The sequence below is a fragment of the Vigna angularis genome, chromosome 11, assembly GCF_016808095.1.
Source record: "Vigna angularis cultivar LongXiaoDou No.4 chromosome 11, ASM1680809v1, whole genome shotgun sequence".
Classification (NCBI taxonomy): domain Eukaryota; kingdom Viridiplantae; phylum Streptophyta; class Magnoliopsida; order Fabales; family Fabaceae; genus Vigna; species Vigna angularis.
In genome coordinates this window covers 26781794-26799456 of record NC_068980.1, presented here as the reverse complement: position 1 = coordinate 26799456, position 17663 = coordinate 26781794, and the positions used below count along the sequence as shown (strand labels likewise).

Here is a 17663-nt window from a genome sequence, read left to right as displayed (position 1 = left end):
TAAATATCCTATTTCTCAGTATGTTTGCACTAACAATCTCTCTGATAAGCACAGAAGTTTTATTGCTACCATTGATGCCACAAAAATTCCTACCTCAATCCAGGAGGCCATGAAACTTGAACATTGGAATCAAGCCATGAAAGAAGAGATGAATGCATTAGAAAGAAATTCCACTTGGGAAATTGTTGATAAGCCAAGAGACAAGAAGGCAATAGGGTGTAGATGGATATTCAGTGAAACATAAGGCAGATGGGACAATAGAAAGATATAAAGCTAGATTGGTGGTAAAAGGATATACCCAAACATATGGGATTGATTATGAGGAGACATTTGCCCCGGTGGCAAAGATGAATACAGTTCGAGTTATTCTCGCTTTTCTCGCTTTGGCTGCCCATTTTGGATGGGACTTACACCAGTTGGATGTGAAGAATGCCTTTCTTCATGGAAATCTAGATGAGGAAGTATACATGGAGATTCCCTCAGGTCTTGAAGTGAAAAATGAAAGAAACAAGGTATGCCTCTTGAAGAAAGCATTGTATGGTCTTAAGCAATCCCCTAGAGCATGGTTTGGAAGATTTACAAAAGCAATGGTTTCCTTCATAAAACACTCTTCTACAGGTAAACTCACTCTATTGCTTGTCCATGTGGATGATATGATTATTGCAGGAGATGATGAAACAGAAAAATTGGCATTAAAAGAAAAATTGGCAGCTCTATTTGAAACGAAAGACCTAGGAAAACTCAAATATTTTCTTGGAATAGAGGTTGCCTACTCCAAGAACGAAATTTTCATCTCCCAAAGGAAATATGTTCTTGATCTCCTCAAAGAAACAGGAAAGATAGGATGTAGAACCTCAACAGTTCCTATAGAACAGAATCACAGAATTGGAAGTGAAGAAAGTGCTCCTGTAGAGAAGGCCCAATATCAGAGATTGGTGGGGAATTGATTTATCTATCACACACAAGACCAGACATTGCTTATGCAGTTAGTGTAGTGAGTCAATTTATGCATGATCCAAGAGAGAGACACATGCAAGCAGTTGACAAAATTCTCCAATACTTGAAGTCAAGTCTAGGAAAGCGGCTATTATTCAAAAGAGAAGACACATTGACTATGAAGATATATATTGATGCTGACTATGCAGGTTCTATTACTGACAGAAAATCTACTTCTGGATATTGTGTATTTCTTGGAGATAGTATGGTAACATGGAGAAGCAAAAAGCAAGATAGAGTATCACGTTCTAGTGCAGAAGCTGAATTTCGAGCCCTTGCTCAAGGAATGTGTGAAGGACTCTGGATGAAAATAATTTTGGATGATCTTAGAGTCAAAGTGGAGAACCCGGTGCAACTACACTGCAACCTTTATCTTAATCAAGGATTAAAATCAATCCAACTAAGTGTAATATAATAATTTTTCTAGTCCCAATAACAATGCTTAATTTGATTCCGGTTTTGCAGAAAATTAACACATTTGTATCATGTAGAACATTATTAAATTATATACAACATAAGCTAGTAACAAAGTGACATCATAAAATGCAGACCCACCTCAAATGGCATTTTAACAGCTGAAAATTTAGGCCAAAAGAAACAACATACTGAAAATCTAAGAATATCATTCTAAGTCTGCGATCAATAAAAGTAAGTTTTAAAGGGAGCTTTTCCAGCAGGGTAAGTGACATCACTGATTTGTCAGAGATCATGAACAACCACTAGCGCAAGGTTTTTCTTCACTAAATGATAATCAGGATATTTTCCAATTCACTAGGGACAAATCCAAAGCAAATACTTTTAACCCCCGCTCACTTCCAATAAAACTTCATCGATCATCAAGCATAAAATCTTAACTCAAATTCAAAGGGTGAATACACCCATGCTAATTTAGAGATATTCTAACTTTAGAGGAAGTTTTCCCTATAACATGCAGGGCATCATTATGTCACATTCGAAAATCTAGTGGATAATGGTCTTGTGATCTCATCAGCAATGACATGGCATACAATGTTTGATCATCAATGCATTTTATATTTGGGAAGGACTTGGCAGTATCCGCATATCTGCCAAAGGAAAAGGAAAATCTTATGAAAAGAAGAAACATAAAAAATTATAATAACAGAAATCAGAGTGAATAAGTAAAGGAAAAAGTCTACCAGTAAGTTAAGCGGTCTGATTTCTATATTACATAATAGGCAGATCCCAAGTATACAAAACTGTGGTTACAAAACTGTTTTGACAACAAAATAGTATTCAAAGCTTGCTATATGTTTCTAGTTGCCAACTGCATTCACCTTTTTTAATCATGTAAAGGCTCCTTGACAAGAAGATTCATTTTCTCATGAAGAAATTTGAGCACATCTTCTCTCCCTTCCTTTAAAAGCAACTGTCTCAACCTCCCAAACGTAATACGTGATGGTCGAATTCCCTTCTCTATCATCTCTTCAAGCACAACACAAGCTTTTGCGGCATCACCTTTTTCACACAGCCCCTTGACAAGGGCAGAAAAGGTGTGCATGCTTGGAACAAATTGTTTTGACTTCATAAACTTCCATATTTGCAGAGTCATTTCCAGATCATTTTTCTCACAAAACATTTTTATCATCATTGTGTAAGTATCAGCATCCGGTTCACATAACTTGATCATCCGGCGGAAAACTCTAAAAGCTCTATCAGTCTGTCCCTGACCAATCACACTGCTTATGATAACATTGCAGGTCCTTGAATTCGGCGCAACGCCATTGATCTCCATCTCCTGCAAGACCCTGCGCACATTTTTAAACTTATTTACTTTACAAAAGGCACCAATCAAGGCATTATAAACCACAACATCAGCCTTGATTCCCTTCCTCTCCATCTCCTGGAATGAATCAATAGCATCTTCAATTCGGTGCTCCACTCCATAAGTATGAACCAGGACACTATAAATGAAAGATGTAGGCCTGCAATTGCTCTCATCCATTTCCTTCACAACCTCAACTGCTTCATCGACCCTCCCTGCTTTGCAAAGAACATCAACCATTATACCATAAGTAACAACATCAGGATCACACCCAGCATGAACCATCTCTCCAAAAACCTCCCTTGCCCGGGGAAGATTGGGAGCTTTTCCCCACCCCTCCAGCAAAATGCTATAAGTTTTCGCGTCTGGTTCAAATCGACCCTTCATAGCATCAAAAATCTCCTGAGCCTTCCTCACATTGTTGGACTTGCACAAAGCACTTAACAAACCATTAAATGCAGCAAGATTTGGGACCACATCGTACTTATCCATGACATTAAAGGTGTAAACAGCCTCGTCGACCTTGTTAGCCCTAGCATACTTTCTCATCATGATGCAAAAAGTCTCCACATTTAGCATGCCCTTTTTCCTCACGGCATTAACAAGGTCCCACACGATCTGGTACTGTCTAATCTTAGCCAGAGATTCAATCATCAAGTGATATGCCCTTATGCTGTGCGAGTACCCTCTCTGCTTCTCTGCCCACTCAAAGAACCGAAATGCTGACATGCCCGCATTCTCAAATCGTTTGAGAACATCTTCAACTAAATCAGGGGAAACTTTAACTCCAGTTTGATTAAGAGCAGTGTCAAGTGCCAGTGTGGGACACGTCATCATAACCTTGCTCACTCTCTCGCTCGCTTCTCCAACCTCCTGAATCGCCTCATTTGTGCTGTGCATTTTTGCAAACAATACCCATTTGGATAATATATTTTTTCTATGGGAACAAAGCTTAATCATTGCGCGGACAAAGCAAGACTTGCAAATTATTCACCTGAAGCAAGCTCCACAATGGAGAGTCTGCAAACCCTAACGGGATATGACGATTGCTCAAGTCTGAAGTGGCGATTGCCGAAAAATTACTGGTATTTCTGTGAAACGAGTTTCAGGTCGCCATGGTTTGATGGTGGCTGATAGTGGTGAAGCCGCCGTTGTGTTCGGAAATCTCTCGAATTGGAGTGGTGAATGGATGTTGTTCACAAACACAACTTAGTCAGCAAAACCATTTTTGCAACTCCATACTAAATGCAAGAATGGATTTTTGTTTTCTTAAAGTTTACAATATTCTATATAAATTGGAAAATGATATTTGAACAACCACTTTTGACAACATTTAGACACGTCACACGTGTCTAAATTTGAGTGGTCCAGTTGGAAAAATTAAATGAAAATGAAATATGACGTGGAAAGGGAGTGGTCAGGGTTTGTAGGTCCGCGTTTCAAATTTGAAATTGATTTTGGAACAATTTAAGAGAGAAAAGCGCGAAGGTTCAGAGATAGAGAGTGTAACCTAGAGAGGCCGAACGACTTGGAGAAAGGGAGTTGGAGAGAGAGACGTCCGACGGAGTGCTTGCCGGAGTGTCGCCGGACAACGTTGAAGGCTGTCTGGGAGCTATCGAACCCCTCCAGGCGATTCCGATTCACGGTCGCCACAGGTTCGACGTTGGCGAAGGAAGGGAAGACGCCATCGTCTTCTGTCCGGTCCGGCCCAGCGAACTAGGGGCGCGTTGAAGGTCTCGCGTCGTCCCAACTGCTTCCGTCCCTGTCCCGGAGTGCCGGCGGAGTGCCGTCGGAGCATCGCCGGAGTGTCGCCGGAGTGTGGACTGTTCGGTGGACCAAACAGAGGGGTTTTCCGGGTTGTCAGTCCCACCCACACCTTTATCTTCGTCTGTGTTCCAACCGCCGCACCTCGTGCTGAGTGAAGGTTCGTTTTTTTTTTTTTGATTTCAGTGGAATGTGTTACCAATAAGGAGTATTGGTAAATCTTGAAGAAATTTGTTTTGATGATGTTACAAGAAGTTTTAGTTGCAGAAGATATTAGAATTAGTTAAAAGCAATTTGTAGAAATTAAATGTAGTAGGAAATTCTTGTAAACCTTGTAAACTTACATTTTTAACTACAATAATCGATTATGATGAAGCAATAATCGATTATCACAAGTCATACTTGAATAATCGATTATCACTTCATATAATCGATTATCACATTTTTGAAAACCTATAACGGACTTGAATAATCGATTATCACTTACAATAATCGATTATTCATGGCAGTTGGGAGCTGACCTTTGGCATTCAGTGTACTTGGCTATATATTTTGTTTTGGAGAAATTAGAACGTTAACGTTGTTTTTGAACTGAGAAAGCTTAGAACATTGTGTGTCAGAGGAACGTTCTCAGAAAGCTTTTTGTTCATTGTTCCCTTGCTTGGTCTTGTGAAAGGAGAGGCTCGCGTATCGTGTGTCGATAGTCGGAGCAGACTCTCTTCAAGTTAGCAAGGTGCTCTGCCTGGTCTTGTGAAAGGAGAAGCTTGTGAATCGTTGGTCGATTGCTGAAGTGGTTCTCTTCAAGTTGGTAGAGTAGTTCTATTCATTTTTATTGTTCATTATCTTGTAATCTGTTAAACAATTTTTAGTGAAAAAGGTTAATCACTATTTATAGTGATTAACGACTGGACGTAGAATCTTTTGATTCGAACCAGGATAAAAATTTTGTGTTGTTCTTCTTATTCCCTATACTTATTTTATTGTACGTACATCAACGGTTTGGAAATTTGTCTCTAAGAAAATTAAATTTCTAAAACTGACCATCTTATTAAGAGTTTGACTGAACACGCTTTCCGCTTTATAAGTTATTCCGCTGTGCAAAATTCTATAACGGTACCGATTGTTCCAACAATTGGTATCAGAGCTTGCTTTGATATTTTTTCAAATTTTTTTTCGAAAATGGCCAGTCATCAAACTCAAGTATATGCCGAGGGTGCTTCAATCAACAGACCACCACTCTTTACTGGTGATAACTATGCATTCTGGAAAGTCAGAATGGAAATTTTTATGGGGTCTGTTGACAGAGGCATCTGGGAAGCTGTACTAAATGGTCCCTATATTCCAAAAAGAACTATTGATGGTGTAGAAGTAGAAAAACCATACTTTAACTGGACTCCAGAGGAAAATAGAAGAGCTCAATTTGATATTAAGGCTCGCAACATTATTTCATCTGTTGTTGTACTTGATGAGTTTTATAGAATTTCAGTTTGTAAGACAGCACAAGAAATGTGGGAGGTTCTCAGAGTCACACATGAAGGAACAGAGGACGTGAAACGTGCAAGGAAGAACACTCTCATTCAGGAGTATGAGATGTTCAGAATGCAACCTGGAGAAACAATTTCTGATGTCCAAAAGCGGTTCATTCACATAGTGAATCACTTGACAGGGTTGGGTAAGACTTTTGATACTGATGAATTAAATGTAAAAATTTTGAAATCATTGGACAGGTCTTGGCAACCAAAGGTGACTGCCATCTCTGAGTCTCAAAATCTTACTCAAATGTCTATGCCAATCTTGTTTGGGAAACTCCGTGAGCATGAACTTGAGTTGAGAAGATTGACGGCTGAAGAAGATCAAGGCAAAAGAAAGACACTAGCCTTCAAGTCCGAGATCTCCAAAGGAAAGAACTCTAAAAGGATTGAAGATGATGACTCCGATGATGATGAAGAAAACATGAGTCTTATGATTAAGAAGTTTGCAAAATTTATGAAAGCCAAGGGAAAAGACAAATACCGTGAAGAAAGGAAAGAAAATCATGGATCTTCTTCAAGCATTAAATGTTATGGATGTGGAGAAAGAGGTCATGTGAAGACTAACTGTCCTAAAAATAAGAAAAGTGAAGAAAAGAAAGAAAGAAAGTTTCCAAAGAAGAAGAAAGCTTACATAGCTTGGGAAGAGAATGCTTCTAGTTCTTCAAGCTCAAGCGTTTCAGATGAAGAAGCAAATTTGTGCTTAATGGCAGACCTAGAAGATGCAGGAAGCCAAGTAAGTGATTCTAGCTTAGAGTCAAGTAATGAGTTTGACTTACAAAAGGCATTTCTTGATTTGTTAAATGAATCTGAAAAACTTGATGTTGCTCATAAAAAGCTAAAGAAAGAGCATAATGAATTGAAATTGAGGTATGAAAAAGTACTAGATGACGAAGTTGTTTTAAGAAACAAAGTTAGTAATTTGGAAACTAAATTATCTGAATCTGATACTATTGTACAACCTATTGAATGTCTATCATGTAAAAGTCATCTGTTTGATATAGATATTCTTGAGAATTTACTTGCAAAGGCAACTAAGTCTAAGTCATATGCCAAAACAAACCTTGAGAAAAGCAATGCAAGAAGTGGAAACACGCATCTACACAAAAAATCTAAAGTGATAAGAACTCGTAGAATTTGGGTAGAAAAAGGAACTTTTGTGAAAAATAAAGTGTATGAGGCTTGTTGTTTTTACTGCATGAAACTTGGTCACACCTCAAACAAATGCAGCATCAAACATTTTGGTGTTCCAAATGGTAAATATGCATGGGTTAAAACTGTAAAATGATGTATGTTTGCATAAACTAACCCCAAGGACCCATAATAAGATTGGGGACCTAAAGTCTTGCTCAAATTTGTTTTGTAGGAACTTATTAAGTCAAAGAAGTCACTGTGGTATCTTGACAGTGGTTGTTCAAGACACATGACCGGTGACAAGAAAAAGTTTATTTCTTTTGAGAAGAAGAAGCAAGGCTTTGTGACTTATGGAGATAACAACAAAGGTAGAATCATTGGAAATGGAGACATTGGAGGAGGAAACACATTGACTATAAAGGACGTATTATGTGTTGAAGGTCTCAAACACAATCTCCTAAGCATAAGTCAATTATGTGACAAGGGTCTCAAGGTAACTTTTGAACGTGATAGATGCAACGTATATTTTAAAGATTCTACTGAAATTGCTTTGCAAGGTGTTAGGCATAATAACATTTACTTGATTGATATTGAAAATGCATCTAGTCATAATATAACATGTTTAGTTGCTAAAGAGGAAAACCCTTGGCTATGGCATAAAAGAGCTGCACATATACATATGCAACATTTGAATAAATTGATTTCAAAAAATCTTGTGATTGGTTTGCCAAATTTAAAATTTGAGAAAAATAAACTTTGCTCTGCATGTCAAAAGGGAAAGCAAACCAAATCCTCATTCTCATCTAAAACTATGATTTCAACATCAAAACCTTTAGAACTTCTGCATATGGACTTGTTTGGTCCATCTAGAATTAAAAGTTTTGGTGGAAACTACTATGCTCTTGTGATTGTTGATGATTACACTAGATTTACTTGGACATTCTTCTTAACCCTTAAAAATGAAGCTTTTAAAGCATTCAAATCGTTTGCAAAACATGTTCAAAATGAAAAGGAATTGAAAATCAAAACCTTGAGAAGTGATCACGGTGGTGAGTTTGAAAATGAATCTTTTGAAAAGTTTTGTGAAAAACATGGAATTGCTCATAATTTCTCTGCTCCAAGAACTCCCCAACAAAATGGTGTTGTTGAAAGGAAAAATAGGTCATTAGAAGAACTAGCTAGGACTCTTTTAAATGAATCAAATGTGCCAAAATACTTTTGGGCTGATGCAGTTAGTACTGCTTGTTACGTGTTGAACAGAATGCTAATTAGGCCTATTCTTAAGCTAACTCCCTATGAATTGTTTAACGGTAGAAAACCAAATGTATCTCACTTGAAAATCTTTGGATGTAAATGTTTTGTTTTGAATAATGGTAAAGATAATTTAGGCAAATTTGATGCTAAATCTGATGAGGCAATCTTCTTAGGATATTCTTTAACTAGCAAAGCATATAGGGTGTTTAATAGAAGAACCTTGACAATTGAAGAATCAATGCATGTTGTCTTTGATGAAATTGTGGACCTTGAGGTGAACCCTCTTGAGTCAAATAAATCAATTGCAGGTGATGAGGATTATTTGAGGGAAGCTCTTGAAGAGATGTATCTAAATGAAAACTATCCACCAGAAACTCAAAATGAACATCAAGTAGTTGATCCTAAAAGCTATCAACAACCAAGAGGACTTTCTCTGGACAACATCATCGGAGATATATTAAAAGGGGTAACTCCTAGACACAATCTTAATAATTTCTGCTTAACAGTAGCTTTTGTGTCTCAGGTAGAACCTAAGAACATAAAGGAAGCTCTTCAAGATGATAAATGGTGTGTTGCTATGCAAGAAGAACTTAATCAATTTGAAAGGAATGATGTTTGGCAACTCATTCCTAGACAAGATGATTTTCAAGTCATTGGAACAGAGTGGGTGTTTAGAAACAAGCTTGATGAAGATGGAAACATCACAAAGAACAAAGCCAGGTTAGTTGCAAAGGGCTACTGTCAAGAGGAAGGTATCGACTATGATGAAACTTACGCTCCAGTAGCCAGGTCAGAAGCAATTAGATTATTACTTGCTTATGCCTCTTTGATGAAGTTTAAATTGTACCAAATGGATGTGAAAAGCGCATTTTTGAATGGTTTTATTAAAGAAGAGGTATATGTTAGTCAACCTCCTGGTTTTGAGGATTTTAAATATCCTAATCATGTTTATAAGTTAAAAAAGGCCTTGTATGGTCTTAAACAGGCACCTAGATCTTGGTATGAAAGACTTAGTACCTTCTTGATTGAAAATGATTTCTCTAGAGGAAAGGTTGATTCCACCCTATTTATTAAGAAAGTAGGAAAACATATCTTGATTGTTCAAGTATACGTAGATGACATTATTTTTGGGTCTACAAATAATTCATTATGTGAGGGATTTGCACAAATCATGCAAGGTGAATTTGAGATGTCTATGATGGGTGAGCTTACCTTCTTCTTAGGGCTGCAAATAAAGCAAATAGATGGGGGGACTTTTGTCTCTCAAACTAAATATTGTAGAGAAGTACTTAAGAAGTTTGGTATGGATACTTGTAGAGAAGCCAACACACCTATGGCAACGTCTTGCTATTTAGATAAGGATGAATCTGGTGAAGGGGTAAATGAAACCATGTTTAGAGGAATGATAGGATCCTTACTGTATCTAACTGCTAGTAGACCAGACATTATGCAAAGTGTATGTGTGTGTGCTAGGTACCAAGCTAATCCTAAAGAATCTCATCTAATTGCTGTCAAAAGGATTTTGAAATACCTTAAAGGAACCACTTCTTTTGGACTCTGGTATCCATCTGATGCTTCACTTAGTTTAATAGGTTATTCTGATGCAGACTATGGTGGCTGTAAAATTGATAGGAAAAGTACTAGTGGCACTTGTCATTTTCTGGGTTGTTCTTTAGTGTCTTGGCATTCAAAGAAACAAGCTTGTGTAGCTTTATCTACTACTGAAGCTGAATACATTGCTGCTGGCAATTGTTGTGCCCAAATCTTATGGATGAAACAGCAACTGGAGGATTTTGATATCTTCCTTGATCACATTCCTTTGAAATGTGATAATACTAGTGCTATCAACCTAACTAAGAACCCCATAATGCACTCAAGAACTAAGCACATTGAAATTAGACATCATTTCTTGAGAGATCACATTCAAAAGGGAGATTGCCAAATTGAATACATTGACACGATACATCAATTAGCTGATATCTTTACTAAAGCCCTGCCTAAAGATAGATTCTATGAGCTTAGAAGAGAGTTAGGGGTATTAGACATGTCTTAGACTCCACATTTATGGTTCTTTGCAAATTTTCATAAGATCAGCGTTAATAATCGATTATCATCAGGTCATAATCGATTATTACAAACCTGGGATACATCCTCTACACTAAGATAATCGATTATCTTACCCCATAATCGATTATGAATCTTCAAAATCATCCCTGGAAAATCATGAGCAAATAATGGCTTTTGCACCAAACTAGGCAAATATGCCTCTAATATTACCAAAATGGGCAAATTCAAACCATATTACGAAAATGGGGAAGTCGTGGGGGGCCCAAACGACTTCAATTGAAGAAGTCGTGCCCCCTGCACGACTTCACACTGTTGATATGAACAGTGTTAAAGTCGTGCACCCCAAAAACGACTTCAAGACTTTGTAATCGATTACAATGTAATGGTAATCGATTACAGAGTGTTGAAATCATGACCACCCTGCACGACTTCAAATTTGTATGCCACCAAAAGCACTGGTAATCGATTACAAATTTGTAATCGATTACCAGGTTGTTTTGGTGCAAGGCAGAAGAGGACGCTCGTCCAGGCAGAAGCGGACGCTCGTCCAGGCAGAGAGAACGCTCGTCCAGAAAGCTAAGAGGACGTTCGTCCATCTAGGTAAGAGGACGCTCGTCGAGATGCGCTCAGTGGACGCTCAGCAGGAAAAGTGGACGCTCGAGGACGCTCGTCTAGGCAGAAGCGGACGCTCGTCCAGGCAGAAGAGGACGCTCGTCCAGCCAGGCAGATAGAACGCTCGTCCAGAAAGCTAAGAGGCCGTTCGTCCATCTAGCTAAGAGGACGCTCGTCGAGATGCGCTCAGTGGACGCTCGGCAGGAGAAGTGGACGCTCGTCCATTTTCAGTGAACGCTCGTCCACATACAGATCGTCCGCGCCCGGGCGCGATTTTTCCAGAAAGTTTCACGCAAGAGTGCTTCTTCCAACATAACCCACCTGGTAATCGATTACCAATATGGCGTAATCGATTACCAGTACGTTTTCAGCCTTCACATTTCCAGTCTTGCAGGGGTCAGGATTTCAACAATGATTAATCGATTACCAAAAATTGGTAATCGATTACAGGACCCAGAAGTCGTTTTTGGGGTGCACGACTTCAACACTGTTGCTATGAACAGTGTGAAGTCGTGCAGGGGGCACGACTTCTTCATTTGAAGTCGTTTGGACCCCCCACGACTTCACTTTTAGTCAATTTTTGCCTACTTTGGTAACAAAGCCACAAATAATCGATTATCTTCATACATAATCGATTATCGCACAATTTCTGGAAAGTGACCAACGAGCAGATAATCGATTATCACTTACGATAATCGATTATCACGCAAACAGTTTCGAAAATAAAGCCGTTGGAGCCTCCCATAACGGCTCCAAACGGCTAGTTTTTCCCTTCTTATAAATAGGCCCCTCTAATCGATTATTGGCCATCTCTTTGCTCCCAGAAACTGCTGAAATCAAAATCTTGAGCTTCAAATCTCTCCAATTTTACTCAATCTCTCAAACATCACTCCCTCAACCTTTCTCCATGGCAGATTCAAGGAGACATCGCCGCAGAGCTGTTGGAGCATCTTCTTCCTCTCAACCACGTCCGGCAACGATTGATGGATGGATTTCAGATCAAGAAAGACATGCGGACTATGTTTCTTCCTGGCAAGAGAGAAGAATCATGGCAGTAAAGTATATTCGCCTTGATTTTTTCCGTTTCTATGGATTTCAATTTCCAGAGTTTTTTAATGATCAAGGACTCTCAAATCTGGTGGAGCAAAAAGGTTGCATTTATCCCGATCTTATCAGAGTGTTCTATTTCAACATGAGATATCGAGATGGGATTATTTCCACTAAAGTCAAGGGTGTCCGCATAATTTTAGATGATGATGTGTGGACCAACGTTGCCCAACTACCCATCTGGGATGATGCTGTCAAAGTTCATCTCGGACTCCAAGATTTCGATCGATTATTGACCTTCCAATCCTTCCTACGTCACCCTGAACAACAGACTAATCGAAGGCAATTGCTTGTTGGAGGTTTCAAGGTTGAAGAAAGGATGATTCACTACTTACTTGTCTGGATCCTATGTCCTAGAGCAACCAATCATGCTCAATGCTCTGAACAGGATCTACTTCTTCTGTATGGGATCCTAAATCACATACACATCGATTGGCCTGCTCTCATTGCTGACACTATGGTAAAAGCTAAGAAATCCCCTTCTTATCACCTTCCTTATGCTCTTCTTATTTCTAGAATCTTGGAGTTCAAAGGTGTCAATGTTGAAGGAGAACTTGTCCAAGCCACTCAAGTTGTTGGCTCGGAAATTGGCGATACTACCTTTTGTCAGATGGGATTCATTACTAGAGGCAGAGTCCTTATTCACAAAGATGATGATCATCCTGATGTCGATGAAGATGATGACATGGACACTCATATGGCTGACCCAGTAAGTGCTGTTGCTCCATCTGATGCTGGACCATCCAACATACCCTCTTCTTCCTCAACTTCTATGGAAGAACATTTTGCAAGGTTATCTAAACAATTGGAGGATATGAGTCTTGCACAAAAGACTCACTTTGAGGAGATTTATGATTGGCAACGATCTGTTGAAGAGTACATGGTTGATCAATTTCTTGATCTTGATGTTCGGCTTTCTAACATCGAGCATCATCTCAACATTCAACCTCCCGAGAGATCTCCTAGTCCTGAGTTTTAGATATAGGTTCTCTGTAAGACTGTTTTGTTGTTTACTTGCCATTTCATCTATGTTATAATTCAGTCTGTTATGTGTCTTCTTCCAATGTAATCTTTATTTTCATAAATAAAATGATCTCTTGATTATATGCATCCTTTGATTAATTAAGGGGGAGATCATATTTAGGGGGAGCCTTTAACATATGATCTTTTTGCTTCTGATCAAAAAGGGGGAGAAGTATAAATTATTACAGGTATTGATAACCTTGTTGTTGTTTGTTAGCTTGTATGTTTTGCAGGTAAGCCAAATTTGCTTTTAAAATTGAATTTTTGATCATCATCAAAAAGGGGGAGATTGTTACCAATAAGGAGTATTGGTAAATCTTGAAGAAATTTGTTTTGATGATGTTACAAGAAGTTTTAGTTGCAGAAGATATTAGAATTAGTTAAAAGCAATTTGTAGAAATTAAATGTAGTAGGAAATTCTTGTAAACCTTGTAAACTTACATTTTTAACTACAATAATCGATTATGATGAAGCAATAATCGATTATCACAAGTCATACTTGAATAATCGATTATCACTTCATATAATCGATTATCACATTTTTGAAAACCTATAACGGACTTGAATAATCGATTATCACTTACAATAATCGATTATTCATGGCAGTTGGGAGCTGACCTTTGGCATTCAGTGTACTTGGCTATATATTTTGTTTTGGAGAAATTAGAACGTTAACGTTGTTTTTGAACTGAGAAAGCTTAGAACACTGTGTGTCAGAGGAACGTTCTCAGAAAGCTTTTTGTTCATTGTTCCCTTGCTTGGTCTTGTGAAAGGAGAGGCTCGCATATCGTGTGTCGATAGTCGGAGCAAACTCTCTTCAAGTTAGCAAGGTGCTCTGCCTGGTCTTGTGAAAGGAGAAGCTTGTGAATCGTTGGTCGATTGCTGAAGTGGTTCTCTTCAAGTTGGTAGAGTAGTTCTATTCATTTTTATTGTTCATTATCTTGTAATCTGTTAAACAATTTTTAGTGAAAAAGGTTAATCACTATTTATAGTGATTAACGACTGGACGTAGAATCTTTTGATTCGAACCAGGATAAAAATTTTGTGTTGTTCTTCTTATTCCCTATACTTATTTTATTGTACGTACATCAACGGTTTGGAAATTTGTCTCTAAGAAAATTAAATTTCTAAAACTGACCATCTTATTAAGAGTTTGACTGAACACGCTTTCCGCTTTATAAGTTATTATGTTGTGCAAAATTCTATAACGGTACCGATTGTTCCAACAGAATGAAGGTTTCATACATGCATGATGTTGTTTGTGGATGGTTTTGCTTATGTATGAAATGTCTCCCAAGTGGATTTTGTTGTGTTACTGATTTGTATACTTGTTGTTTGCTTAATCTTACATTGTTGTTGTAATTTTTTTCGATTGATAGTCATGGACCACGTTGGCCTTGCTGTGAAAAAAAACAAGCCACCTCAAAATGAGAGTGGTGAACCTAGTTGGCCTTGCTGTGAAAAAACTTGAACCCAAGGTACGAGTTATGTTGGTGAACCCAGGGTCCTAGAAAATGTATTTTTATGTGACACGAATTTGTTAAAAAAATGTTAAGAAATTGTTCCCAGATTACTTAGAAGTAGCTGAAACGAGGGAAAACAAACAAGGCACCCCAAAATAAGAGTGGTGGACTTAGTTGGCCTTGGTGTGCAAAAATTGGAACCCAGAGGTACCCACATATTCTGCCTAAGGTACCAGTTATGTTCCTGTTCCATGAGTGTTAGAAAATGTATTTTTATGTGGCACGAATTTGTTAAAAAATTGTTAAGAAATTGTTCCCAGATAACGTAGAAGTAGATCAAATGAGGGAAAATAAAGAAGGCACCCCAAAATTAGTGTGGTGGTCGTTGTTGGCCTCGGTGTGCTAAAACTTGAACCCAGGTACCCAGTTAATTTGCCTTAGGTACCAGTTCTGTTCCTGTACCACGAGTCTTACAAAATGTATTTTTATGTGGCACGAATGATATGAATTAATAAATTAGTATTATTTTTTTGTTCTCTTTTTGGTTGTCTTTTAACAAATGCTGACAATGTTTGTTATCATTTCCATTTTGTTCTTTTACTTGATTGTGTTGGTGTAATGTAATTTAACTTTTTGCGTTGGTGTAGTGTCATGGAGGAACTTGGTGAACAAAGTAAAGGACATGATAGAAGGAAGAAGGTACGCAGGATTGTATTTGACTTCCATAGATTTGTTGTTTGACTGTTTGCACTGGACTCTTTAGGGCACAAAAGAAAAGAACGACAAAAGATTGACAATGTCATTGTATGTATAGTAATTGATGTTTACTTTGTAATTACAAATTTATAAGGGAAGTATGTTGTTTCCAAGCACATAATCTTGCATTGCTTTTTGGACATTTGTTGAATTGTTCGGAAGACAAGAAACCATCATTTGAGGGACAACAGTTGCATACTCCAATCCAACCAAACAAGTATGTTTGTAATGTTGATTTTTGTAAATATAATATTTTCTTGTATAAATGATATGTTAAATATGATACTTGCGTTGTTGGACTTGTGTTGTTGTAGATTTGATTGTGGAGTAATTGTTTTGAAAATTATGGAGTTGTGGGATGGCATTGACAAATATGAAAGAAACACAATGCCGAGTTACACAACTGTAAGCTGTCAAAATTTCTATGTTGTGCATCTTTCATACAAATGTTGCATTGGATTCATGTTTTGTGCATTATTGTCTTTACAGGAAGAACTACAACAATTTAGGGAGCAATATGTTTGTCAATGGATTTTGGATGTGGACAACATGCAGAGGAATCAAGTGTTGGAAGATTTAGGCCTTTTGTAGAATGTTGGGAATTATTGATGAAAGAATAGTTGTTGTTACATTTCATATTTATGTATTGGTTGCACATCCAATCTGATTTCAGAAATTGTTGACAAATATATTTGGTAGTTAAAATTCAGTTTGTTGTACTTAATTGACTTTCATGTGCAAAACGTTTTATCCAAGTACCTACTTGGCCTGTCTGTGCAAAGAGTTATACCAAAGTACCCACTTATTTAGCCTTTGGTACCAGTTCTGGTCCTACACCTGGAGCGTTACCAATTGAGGTTGGATTGGGACGAATTTCTTAATAAATTGACAAATAATTGTTTCGAAATTAATCACAAAGACAACGAATAAGGGAGAACACATTAGGCACCCCTGAATGAGTGTGGTGTACCAAGTTCGCATTTGTGTGGAAAAAGTTTAACCTAAGTACCCACTTATTTAGCCTGTGTATCAACACCCAATTTCGTCCGGAATGACAAATAGATTTATTTATTTTCATCATGAGTGTAAAATAAAAAAAATAAAAAAAGGGGGGGGGGGCGTCCACTGATCCGGACGAGCGTCCTCGCTGGACAAGCGTCCATTTCTGCTTGAAGGACGAGCGTCAACTCCTGTTCGCTGGACGAGCGTGCTCTTTTGCGTCCAGAGGGCGAGCGTTCGTTCTCCTGGCGATGAGCGTTTCTGCATAGACGTTCGGCTTTTCGGACTCTACCGCTCGTCCCGGTTACTCTCTATCATCTACCGCTCGTCCTGATCATTCCTATTCTCCATATCTTTATGTCGTTCGTCCTGCACACTATACAACCGTTCGGCTCCTCCCACTGCACGACCGTTCGTTCACTTTCTATCTTTCGTGACCGTTCGTCCTCTACACTGTAATGCTCAGACAAATTTAAAAACGCAGCCTCCACTACTTTTGGACGCTCGGGCAATATGGGATCTGCTACCGAACGCTGTATGACGAACGACCATACACAAACCTCTGATCCAGGTCGAACGCTTAAGAGTTACCGAGCGTTAAAATCACTAGCATGTCAAAATGCCAAAACCGAACGCTCGCCACCTAAAAACAAATATGATCAAACATTAAACCGGATACCACTGGGACGAACGTTTTGCACCCTGGCCGAAAGATCACAACACATGACCGAACGGTATCACATCAGCACCTAACCGAACAGTATCAAATCAAAGCCTGACCGAACGGTACCAGATTAACACCTATTATATACTGTTTGGAAGTACGCCCATCAAGATCGAAAGTTCAACTGAGAGTAAGCATACCGAACGAGCGTTCACATAATGTGACTGAACGCTATTTTGCTGAGCACTGTTTGCTGATCAAACCATACTGGACCGAACGCTGAAAACCGAACGCTGAAGAGAAACATCATGGAGACCGAGCGTTGAAATGAGAATTCACCAAGACCGAACGTTCAAATGAAGACCGAACGTTAACTAAAACACTATGATCGAACGGTTGAAGCTGAGAATTGCCGAACGTCGTAAAGGGATGAATGGACGAACGGTCGAATAAGGCAAAGGACGAACGGTCGAGGACGAACGCTCTTTTTTTTATTGTTATGTTTTAATTTT

General features: G+C 38.4%; 1 protein-coding gene across 2 annotated transcripts; it reads right to left on the bottom strand.

Moving 5' to 3' along the window:
• Positions 1-1533: 1533 nt before the first annotated feature.
• Positions 1534-4025, bottom strand: LOC128194726 (pentatricopeptide repeat-containing protein At1g77360, mitochondrial-like). Of its 2 annotated transcripts, none has more exons than XR_008246068.1 (2): positions 2154-4025; positions 1534-2060 (listed from the first exon to the last, which is right to left on the bottom strand). XR_008246068.1 is itself a non-coding variant. In XM_052870562.1 (2 exons), exon 1 carries the CDS (start codon positions 3737-3739, stop codon positions 2297-2299), a length of 1443 nt encoding a protein of 480 aa, XP_052726522.1. In that variant the 5' UTR covers positions 3740-4025; the 3' UTR covers positions 1534-2060; positions 2292-2296. The 2 variants fall into 2 exon arrangements, 1 of the variants encoding a protein (XP_052726522.1); XM_052870562.1 differs by having other exon boundaries at positions 2292-4025.
• Between the last annotated feature and the right edge of the window lie 13638 nt (positions 4026-17663).